The sequence below is a fragment of the Atractosteus spatula genome, chromosome 4 (assembly GCF_055471065.1).
Source record: "Atractosteus spatula isolate fAtrSpa1 chromosome 4, fAtrSpa1.hap1, whole genome shotgun sequence".
Classification (NCBI taxonomy): domain Eukaryota; kingdom Metazoa; phylum Chordata; class Actinopteri; order Semionotiformes; family Lepisosteidae; genus Atractosteus; species Atractosteus spatula.
Window position 1 is genome coordinate 17,450,804 of NC_142709.1, and position 12,010 is coordinate 17,462,813.

Genomic DNA, 12,010 nt, shown 5'->3' on the forward strand with positions numbered 1-12,010 from the left:
ACATCACCTCTGCCTCTTGTAAAAATCATTTAAGGTCTACTGCACATGCCCAACGGCAGAATTCAGGATAATAGCTGCCTGCATGTTAATGCTCATCGATATAGGAGATAATATAGAGATATTAAATTCCAGTTTCATGCAAACATGTTCTTCAGGTTACTGGAATACTTGTTTGAACTACTGAAGTGTTCTGAATATCATCTAGCACATGAACAGAAACTAGCATGATAAGGCTTTAATTGAATGTTGAGATATCAACTTTTCTTAGGTTATAGGCTCAGCAGGAAATCTCAAGGTCTCCAAAATAAAATATGATGGTCTTCAGATTACCCACAGGGAAATCATGTTTAAAAAAAGTTAGAAAACCTCAAATTCATATCCTAAAATTAATTTACTATCGTTCTAAATACTAAATAACAAACCCTCAAAATGTATTGGGAGCTTACACCAAAATTTCCCCTAATAACTTTCTCATGCAAAGCATAATTCCTAACTACTTTTCATAACATCAACTGAGTTCTTTCCTCGTAGGTCAATTAAACTGATGACTACTGTATTGGGATGATTGGCTTACAAATGTCCCTTGTTTGTTGGATGTTTGTTTTTGAGTAACTTAGGTAACAACTTTGAAAATCCTCTCCACGTCTTGCTTGGACTTCAGTGTTTGGAGTCGATGGTTGACAAGTCAAAATAAAAATAAGAATTTTCTCTTCAAGGAAAGCAGATAATTTGAATCTGAAATAAGTAAAATCTCAATCAGACCCACTGCATAGAAATTGGTTTTTTTTGTAGTGTATTCTGAATTATGTTCAATTAGCTAAGACCAGGTCAGTCAACAAAACATCTTCCGTTAATGACAGAGTAATAAGTCTAGTTGTCAAACAAAACTCAGTGAAATAACCAGCAACCTCCAGGGTGCAGGAGTCAAGGTATCTAAATTCACAGCTCATAGAGAATTGAGACAGTACAATGGCAAAGGCTACATCAGAAGATGTCAACCTCAAAAGCCAGAATAAAAGTCGCTTAGAAGTACATGGATAAACTAGAAGAGTATTAGGAAAAAAGGTTTATAAAAGATGAACCTTTACTAATATGATGGATAGGCTCCAATTTGGTGAAAGCAAGGAGATGCAGATGCTCCAAAGAATACTGCCTCCTGAAACCAGCAATAATCTCGATTGATGATGTAACTAATAATAGCAGTAACAGAATGCTGCTTCTGCAATAATTCTTATTCAGAATTCGGAAGTTTACAGAAAATGTGTACCTACTGGGTGACGCTTCACAAAACAGCATGACAATGGCCCAGAGCATGCAGCCAACGTAACCAAGGAGTTCACAAGGAGAAAGAAAGGGAAAATCTCAGACTAGCAAAGTAAAGTTCCAGATATAAATATTACTGAGGATGTATTTCATTTGCTGGCAAAACAAAAACGGACGTCGGAACACCCAAGACCAGAACGCACAGAGGCTGCAGAGAAGCACCTCACATTATTATATAAAAGGCTGAGTGACATCAATGTGCCACAGACTTCATGCAGTCACTGACACAAAAGGATATTCACCTTTACAATCTGAAATGTACTTCAAATGAATGTGTCCTGATACTTATGGTCTGGCTAGAACTCAAAGTATGATTTTATTCTAATGGTCAAACATGTGCATGGGATTACCCTAAAGTAAATCAATAGCACAAGAGGTTTTTTAGGGAGAAGCTAGTGGGCAAACGGAACAAATTAACAACCTCCTGATTTGTTGACACCCTTAGACTGGCTGGCATCATACTCAAGTATCAGTTTGACAAATGTTGCCTTATATGTTCCCTATCTACACAGACTGATAAGAATGTTAAACATTTGTTTCTGAGGCTGTCCTTTTGACAAGCATGATGAAAGATGGCATCAGGTACAGAGATTATTTTATATTAATGAGAAATTAATTAGACCTTCCTTCACCTGCAGGGAAAAAAAAAACCCATCAGTGTTATCTGAAATGTCTTTTAAATGCATTTCCCTAAAACAGCAGAGAGACTTAAGAGACTACAACTAAAACACTGCATATTTTATGTCAGCTTCTGCAAGGTCAAACAGGAATACCCAGGTTTAAGTATTAATACACACAATTCTGGGGTTTCACAACAATTTTGGCATTTTACTTCAAGAGTATAGTAAGCATTCAAAACCACATGCTGTGTAAACATGGAGCCCTCAGCAGAACACTTTGCAGCATTTCTGCCTTCTCCTGAGCCTTGTCCTGAGCTGCCACTAAGCACATGAGGGATATCCAGAATGTCACAGAGAAACCACTAAGAGAAAAAGTGGCATACTTCTGAGCCTGTGTGTATCTCTTAGGCTGTATTTCACATATTTCATTTTTTATAAAACTTTCAATCTTGACAATTAGAAGAATATTACAGTAAACCTAAGGTGAGATATGTAAAAGATGTGAATATTGACATGGAAGCATTATTAAATCCTATGAAATACTCTTTTGACATTGAAGGCAGCATGAAACTGTACCTTTAAGAAACACAGCATAGGAGCAAATAACATTTTCTTTCACAGATGAAAAGGCACTCTCATAGGATCTTTTCTGTCAGTTTGTTGACAACAAATAGACACTTCTAGCATTCCTGTAGCTCTTTACTAAACCTTTTTTCTAAAGCGTCACATTAGGGCAGCTGAACATTGCCTGTGTGCTATATGAACCACAGTACCTAATTCACAAAAGAGATGTTATGACTATTGTAGAGAGGGGAAATGTGCTGTGAACTTGTTGAGGACAACTGCACTGAAAATCCTATTATGTACATACATAGTGCATAAATTATATGTGTGTAAAAGAAAGGTTTATTTGAAAATGTTTGTTGTAGAAAACTCAATTAAATACTCCCTACAGCATATTTTGGCCTTTTTCTGTCTTATTTTGGACATGGCAGATTAACCTTCTCTGAAGCCATACCAAAGGATTAAACACACACCAAAGAATATGTTCACTGCTTGAGCAAAGAAGTGGAGCAGAAACAAAAAAACAAAACAAAAATGATATTTTAAAAAACATTTTCAGCAAGTCTGTGGAAAGTGCATCTTTAAGGACGCCATGATGATACAGTGCCTGCCTTTCCATGAAATTACAAAATGATGCATTCATATTTTTTAAAACCTCAATTCTCAATCATTCAGTAAAACTAAAGAAAAAAATTAAAATGTATAAGTGTTCAGACCTGTGAAATTAATATTTGGTGGAAGAAACCTTAGCAGTAACTATAGCCGCAAGTCTTCATGGGTAACCTTTTGCACTGGCTTAGCGCACTTTGGAATCACTTACAGACAACAGTTCTCAAGCACTTCCACAGAGTCTCAACAGAATCAAAGACATTGACTGGGCCACTCAGGGACATTTACTTTCTTATTCTTAAGCCACTGCAGTGGAGCTTTGGCCTCGTGGTTTGGATCATTGCCCTGCTGAAAGATGAATTTTCCATCCCAGTTTTAGGTCTGAAGCAGGCTTGCCTCCCCACGTTTGCCAGTACTTTGCACCAGCTATGTTCCCATTAATTTTAACAAGCTCCCCAGTCTCTGTTGATGAGAGGCAGAACTTTAATATAACCAATGTTATACTAAATGCATAATCCCCATGTTTGTATCTTTTTGTAATCTTGATATTGAATACCTTTTATATCTAGACAGATTTTCATGTACTTGCTTTGAATGTTTTTAGTACACACTGTATTGAATTAATAAATGTATTCTGTGCATTTTGAATCCACGTGAAAACTGCTTGTTACTGTGTCAAATGATTCCCAATAGCCAGGAAAAGCTCACGCGATTCACTGTTACAATCAATAAATTGTGCCAGTAAATTCACACAGTAAACCCCTACACTGGCATACCTAACCAGTTTCCTCCTTGCCCATCTACTCAGTTTGGAAGGACATCTGATCTTGACAGTGTCTGGGGGCCTTCCACGTCTTAATGATCACATTCACTATGTTCAAAGAGATATGAAGGGTCTTTGATATTTTTTACCCTTCTCCAAATCTGTGCCTTTCTACACTTTACCAATGAGAATTTTTGAAAGCTCCTTGATCTTGGTTAAAGCCTTGCATGAAATTCACTGACTGAAGGATTTTACAGAGATAGGTGTATTTATTCTGAAATTATGTCTTGCACACAGACATAGGCCACTCAATGTAATTAACGGTGTGACTTCTTATGATAATTTGCTGATAATATGATAATTTGTTTTATATTTAATTTTGTTTTAGAATGGAGCTTGTGTATAGTGTAAAAAGTCTGCATGCCTATGTGTACACAGTGCAGAAAGAAAACAAGCATGAAATGTAAGAAGCAGATCTGTCAGAAAATTATTTGATTAGCCCACATAAACAGGAGAAGTTAAAAATGATTGACTAGTGAAAAATCTATAACAGTAATTATGGGTTGAATTATTTTTCTGATTATTTTTTATACCAGGAAGAGAGAGGTGCTTTTGCTTAGAAAATATTTTGCATGTGATCTAATAAGAATAATTCTGGAAGTTGGAAAATGAGGATTAGTTCATTATGTTTTGAGCACTAACCACTTCAATGAAATTTTCTTGCCCTTACAAAACACACACACCATAAAAAAAGGATTTAGCGTAACTTTTAGATAACAACAAACTACATATTTTTTTCAACTAAAAACAGCATTTTTCAAATCTTTTTTTACAACCATTAATGGAAAAGGTCATGTGACATCTTCTTTATGAACTCTATGCATTTCACTGTCAAATCACAATGTCTTTCATTCTGCTTAAAATGAGTAGGTTTCTGTTAATTACTTTAATTGAAAACGTTTCAAGTACATACAATGGAGACATTGTTGTTAGCCTAAGAATCATTTTATTTACAATTGTTTGGCACTTTAAAAGCCCTGTAATACTTTCACCTAGCCCTCCTGTGTAAACACTTTAGACTCAACAGTACTAAACATGAAAAGATGCTCGATAAATTTGAGCTGACCAGAATGGTTACTGAAGGCTTACTGGAACCGCTCAAACATACCTAATTTCTGAGGAGAATTCTGCACAGTCCGGAGCGCAGACGCCAACATGTTCCCTAGTCGCATGCTACCATCTAGTGTCCCAAAATGAGACAGAATATACCATGGAAATGAATGACAGAAAACAAATCAGGGAAATAAATTAGACAGCAAGAAAGTAAGAGTGTTAGGTCAATAGAAGCATTAGTTCTATCTTAGATAATGGAGTTAATCGGCTAATGCTGCCACTTAAAGTCTCACCAAGATATAATAACATGAGTAAACAGCTCTTTATCAACCACTTACATGGACATGGTTTGGCCAATTTTTAAATGAGGGTTGTGGAAGTATGGTGGGATCACATTTATTTCTGTACAAACCCATAACAAAGGCACTGCAATATTGTGTCTGAGTGATAGATGCACAGGCCTATATATAGTGCAAATATTCTACAGTTATCAGGCAATTTAATGGTCTTAATGTTGGTTGGGATTAAGATCACTGCATTTGCATATCTATCTCCTCATGTGGTCATATTGTAATAGTAATAAAAATAAAACCACCAGTGACTAAGTTTGGGTTGTCAAAAAATAATGCTTAATCAGAAATCATCTAGTAGCATACATTTGTACAAACACTTTGTGTACAAGTGTAATAGTCTTACATTATTTATAATGGGTCCCCTTGCCTGCATTTGTGGGATTTGCAATTTGCAAGCAGAGCTGAAGTGAATTACAATTCAATTTCAATGCAGGAATCAGAATTGAAAACTGTTTTATATCTGGATTTGGAATTGACATCTGGATCAAACACTCTAGCAAATGCAGACCATTAAGGCTTATTTACATTAGAGATTGTAGATCAAAATTTTTTTACTCCAATGTCAAGTCACTTAACAGGGCCATCACATGCAGCCAGTACTGCTTATTTGCACCATGGAATTTCTGGATTTGGCAGGAGGGATGTGGCACCATTCTTGGTTGATCAACTCATGCCTAGTTGATGGAGGTGGAAAGCCCAGTCTTCGGTGACATCCCAGAGTATCCCATAAATGACTAATTATTCAGATGGTGACATATAGACATATAGATAATGCCAGTGTCCTGGTCATCCAGCTGTTCGGTGAACACATGTGCTCTGTGGATGGGGTCTTCTTATCCAGGAAGACACCCCTCCTGACAGGAAAGAAAAACTGCAACACGAGGTGAAGATGGTCATACAGGACCACTAAGTAGACATTAGCACTGACCTAGCCTTCTAAAGGGTCTGACTTCATCCATCCCATACCAGGATAATGTACCCCACATCATTATGGAACTAACACAACTCTACAACTCTACTCTACACTGTTGTAACCAAGCGCTCAGGTTGGTAGGTCTTTAGATTGGTGCACGCATGCACTGTCCATTTGCTAGAACATGATAACGGATGATTCATCTGGCCATATCAAATGACTTTCACTGTTCAGCAGTCCATTATAAATGTGCATTGCCAGGGATGATCAGGAGTTTGATCACGGAACCTGATTACTGCATCTTGCTCTGTTCTCAGAAGATCATTTGTTATTAATCTGGCTGCTCATGCCTCAAGTTGAATATTGCAGTCAAATGACCTAGAGGTGCTCTCCAGTTTTGCATTGCACATCAGATAATGCATGAGTCATATCATGATCCTGGAGTATCTACTTCTTCCTATCGCCCTTTCCCTCAGAGTTCCATGCTGACATCACCTTAGACACCTTTGCACATGAAACATCAGCAAGAGACTTGGTCACTGAGTCTTCTGACATATATGCCCCAATAATCACTCCTATTTAAAAGACACAAGAGATCTCCTCTTGCAGCCATGCTAGCCATATTCCTAGGCAAACATGACCTTTTCAGCATTTTAAAACCTTAATATCCTTATTTAACGTGAGCATGAGCCACACCTGTGTAGAAGCCATTGCTTTCCAATATACCATTTCCCTAGGCTGTGAAGCCGTCTTCAGGTGGCACTCTTCACACCCGAAGGAGACTCCACAGCCAAAACGTTGCGTTTCCTTTCTTCTCTTCTCAGCATGGAATAAACCTTTTACTTATTCCTACTTGAACTACCATTTCCCTGGGTGTTGATTTCTCCAATACTTGTATACATGAGCTTATGGAAATGCTAATTAAAATAGGAGATCATTTGTATGACAGTAGGATTCTAGGGGTTAGTCTGCATGGACTTGAACATGGTGGGTGTTGCTTAAATAACATATTACTCTCTGAACATACAACAACAGTAACGGATACAAACACAAAACATGATATGATATATTTAGGAGATTCTGATAAAGCAAATGCAAGTATTTAGATTGAAAACCGGTTAATGGAAAGGAAGCAGGGTTACAGATAAGGAATCCATGTTCAAATTAGAATGATGCAATTAGTAGTGTACCACAGGGATCTCTATTAGGCTGAAAGTACAGCTGAAACTTCGATCCAAAGTGACTTATATTTGAATCAACAGGGCCCTTTTATTAGGCCCCTGCTCATACCTCAGTTAACAATGTAGATATGTTACTTGATGTCACTTAATTATCCGAAACTTTTTAACCAAATGTAGAAATAAATTAGGAGGATGCATTCAAGGACTTCACTGAAAGAAGATACAGTAGAAAATTAAATACCAACATAAATAAAATAAAATTTGATGCATATATAAAAGAATATTAAAATAATGTTTTTCTAATGATCACATATGCTCAGTACCTTCTGTATTATCAGCATCTGGCCTAGAGGCATGAGCTACTGTGTCATATCATCGAGTCCTACACTGAACTCTGCTCTACGTTCATGCCAGTTTAGTAGCAGTAAGATCACTAGACTCCTGCTGCAAAGCCTTTACGTTGTTTTCTTGCTTTAAAATGGTCTTGAAGGTCAAATGCAGTAATCCAAAAACAAATGCTTACGATTTGCATTTTCATTTCCACAAAATGGATTTACGCTACAGTGTTTGACCAGTAAGGTCTCTAGCATTAGATGTTTCTTTGGGTGACATAAAGGGGTAGTAAAATTAACATATAAATCCCAAAATACTATAAAGTAAACTTTCATTATTAAAAGTTTGGGCAGTGAAAAAAGGGTACTGATGAGCTTCCTGATGAGTGAGCAGGAAGAAAGAGACTACAAACTCTTCAGAAACTGGCTCCTGATAATGTAAAGAAACCACACTCTGTTTACAGGGAATCACCCAAACCTTTGATCTTTGTAGTAGCTTCTCATTACAGCTTAAGAACGTTTTATTACTTATTTTTAATTTTATAATGGAATTTTGTTCCCAGAGTGATTCGTTAGCTGACATGCTACCTCTTGCTATTCTACATTATCGTATAGATAAAAGTAAAGGTTTAAATCAAAGGATGTTAAGGTATAATTGAAAAGAGCATTAGTAAGACCTCATTTAGAATACCACAATACAAAAACTATATTACCACTCTGGAATAAGTCCAAACTAGAGAAACTTGATACATTCCCATGCTTAAAGGAATACTGTACACCTACAGGCTAAAAGAACTGATTTCTTTTAGTCTTAGAGAGGACCGTCAGGAAACCAGGCCCAAGTATTGAAAATTCTCAAAGACCCTGAAAAAGTCCACCCCCTGGAGCTCTTCAGACTTAATAGCAATAGCAAGACACAAGCCAGAGGACACATGTGGAAACTATGGGGAAGAGCATTTAATTGAGAACAAGAGGCACTGTTCTACACAAAGGGTGGAGGTGTTCAGGAAGAGGAATAGGCTATCAATCGAACTGCATTGTCAAAGATGACACCCAGGCTTCTTTTAAGTCCTGGAAGGGTGTGTTCCTTGGATCTATTAGCTAGTGAAAAACCAATAGAACTTTATGAACCGAATAGCCTTCAGTCATGCAAGCACGTTTGTCTTCCTCTGCTGGCTCGGCTCGGTCTCAGAGTTCTGACTACGTGACAGTTGTAAGTGATCTGAATCTTCCATCTCAATGTGGAATGCTATTCCCAGCTCTGGGGACGTGCCTTGTCACTGATGACATACTGAGGCAGCCCCTGTTGTTTGTATGTTTTGGTATGTTCTTAACAAGGAAAGATTTAATAACAAGGATTCATGTAATGCGTTCATTTAACTATTCGATTTGCATCATTTCCAAAACTGGAATTGAACAAGTGCAAATATAACTCAATTGACCCCAGCTGTGCTTGCAAAACAGCACCTTTGTCTTGATTTATTATTGAACTTTAAGACCCAAAAAGCAGCAAATTACAGCATTTCTCAACTCATTTCATACCCGGTGTTAGAAAGCTCACGTAATATGAAGCAGCACTTATATATGGTCATATATGCTGTAAATGTCTACGAAGGATACATTGAAACGTTGCTTCTGAAAGAATGATCTCCTCAAAAAAGGAACTTCTACAGTGTTTCCTTTAACATCAGCCTTCAGCCATCCAAGACCTTTATCAAATAACATGATTAAACTGACTCCCCAAGATCCTCCCAGACACATGGCATCTGACACTTTCATGACAGCTGGGGAAAGATTAGTCACTAGAAACCAAAGCTGGATGGGTCCTAACTGCGGCAGCCATTTCCAGTTATGTTTGTGCTGATAATTTAAAGATTCAGCTATATTTGTGTGACCCTACCTGTCATGGGATCAAAGAGCTGGTTGGCCTCCAGGTCAGTAAAAGTGCTGAAGCAGCAAGGACACTTAAAGGAGGCTCTGTTGGTGGAGTCCCTCTCATCTGTCTCGATTCGCCGACGCATGTGGTCCAGCTTGTACTTGACCACGTTGACCAGCAGCCGGTAGTTGATAAAGTAGTAGTTGTGGCGGGTGGTCTTGCCATCCGGGGCCGTCTCCACCCGCATGCGGCACTTGATGAACTTGTCCCCCTTCAGCGTGTTGAGGACAGAGCGCAGCTGCTTGCGGTCGAACTTGAGCAGCTCCAGCATGTCCTCCTCTTTCACGCAGGGATTGCGGATCAGGATGTCCACGGCCAGAGCGTGTTCCACCCCATAGAAGCCGCGCACCACCTGCTTGGCCAGGCGCTTCAGGGAGGCAGGCACCTCAGTCAGGACTTCCGGCTCAGTCATGACGCTCCTGAAAAGCAAGGGTGGGGCAACCACGCACATCCGTTATGTTTTGTTACTGCAGGCAGGATGAAAGACGCTAGAAAGCAAATATCCCAGATGGGTCCAATGCCTTTTAGCCATTACCAATTATTTCTGGCACAATTAGTTTCTACTTGTGCCTCTGATTGGTGTTACATTTTGGACTCTGAATAAGACCGTTGCGTTGACTTTGTCAGTGCCGGTAAAGATTTTGAATACCGGACACCCGTACCCTTGTACTTTACAATTTTCAAGACTAAAATCAGCATTTTTGCTGTATACTAATCATTCCAATCTTATTGCACTACTGCTCTTCCAAAATACTATACAGGAGAATGTGGTGTAGGTATATAACGTCACATCTGAAATATGCGCTCAACAGGTCAATACTGCAGACAGTGATCCAAAGAAGAAAAGCAGCATTCAAGAGGAGCAAAATATTTCGATGAATGTTATTAAAGACATGAAACTGTCACAAAGTATGATTTCACTGAAAAGCATTAATCGATACTTTGCATACGAAAAAGGGTCAAACTAAAAGAAGCCCTTAAACCAGGTGTGTTATCATTTTTCTACCTGCTTTATTCTTCAAGATGATTAATGTGTCTTGTTTTGGAAAAATTATCAAGAAACTTTGCATCCATTTATCTGCTCTGGGATTTCAGACTGGACACAACATTGCCCATCAGTAATTTGTGTGAAGTGATGCCACATTCACTAAAGAAGATCGTATATTTCCCTTATTGCGCAGCCTCACGTAATAAGACTGTAAGATCCTTGACAATGTTATCTCTCCATGATGGGGGCTCACACAATCATGAAAAAATCCAGTTAAAGGAAAGTAATATGAGAACATAAGAAAGGATACAAACAAGAGGAGGCTCCAGGGGCGCTGTACAATGGCAGACCCTGCGCTCTGACCCCAGGCTCTCTCCCTATCTGTGTCTCATGGAGAGCAAGCTGGGGTATGTGAAAAGACAAATTCCTAATGCAAGAAATTGTAAAGGGTAAATAAAGTGATGTTACATTTGGCACATCTAATGCAGCTCAATTGGTAGTAATCGCCAAATTCAGCTTACAGTTGCCTAGTTTTATGTACCAATAATGAAGTACTGTGGATTTCACTGCTATGGTTTATTAGAGATGCGTCCTTCCTGACTGGTTTGGAATCGAGACAAAAGCCATACTTTCACTTAAAAACATTTTAAAAGATTAAATTCTCTTTTAATATCACTTTATGTTTTTTTACGACTTTAATGATCATAACGAATACTATTTTAATATGACATTTTTCACTTTTTTAATGAATCTTGTTATTTTTGTGTGGTGCAAATCTAAAGTACACATTTCACCAGAACATGCATTTCCATGAATTTAGCGTTGCTAAAGCCCATTTCCGATGGCATTCCTTCGCTTTGTTATTGTGAGGTTATGCTTTAGTCAAGCAGTGTTGCCGTTCTTTCATGAAAATAAGCAAAGCATCAAATCAAGAATTACCCAACTACAGCAGACCTCACAAAAGTCTGAAGTCAACAACAGCACAGTCTGAAAATCAACAACAGAGGAAATCACCTTTCAACGCTCGTGAAAAGTCAGCAATCTTCTTCTTTTATTAGTTTCTTCCAGCTTGGTTTTCTTCCATGAAGAATCTAGTATTCAATGAAGTCGCAAAACAATATAAAAAACAATGCTCACCCGATAACAAACCACTACCACCTTCTTCTAAACTCTCTCCACGCGAGCGCGCGTCTCCGGCGTGGGCACTGTGGAAGTCGTCACCAGCGCAGCACAGCGTCCTCTCGCCATTGGCCACAGCTTCTGCGCAACAGAAACTGGCGCTGGGCTTCACCAATAGCAGAGCTCTGGGGCGGTG

General features: G+C 38.4%; 1 protein-coding gene across 1 annotated transcript in view; it reads right to left on the reverse strand.

Annotated features, from left to right (window-relative positions):
• gtf2e1 (general transcription factor IIE, polypeptide 1, alpha) overlaps positions 1-11,904 on the reverse strand; it is a 52,625-nt gene extending 40,721 nt beyond the window's left edge. The window contains exons 1-2 of the mRNA XM_088914363.1: positions 11,710-11,904; positions 9,672-10,126 (exon numbers count right to left, since the gene is read on the reverse strand). Coding sequence (XP_088770489.1) covers positions 9,672-10,119 — 448 coding nt within the window. The 5' untranslated portion in view covers positions 10,120-10,126; positions 11,710-11,904. The remainder of the gene's footprint in view (positions 1-9,671; positions 10,127-11,709) is intronic.
• Positions 11,905-12,010: the final 106 nt, after the last annotated feature.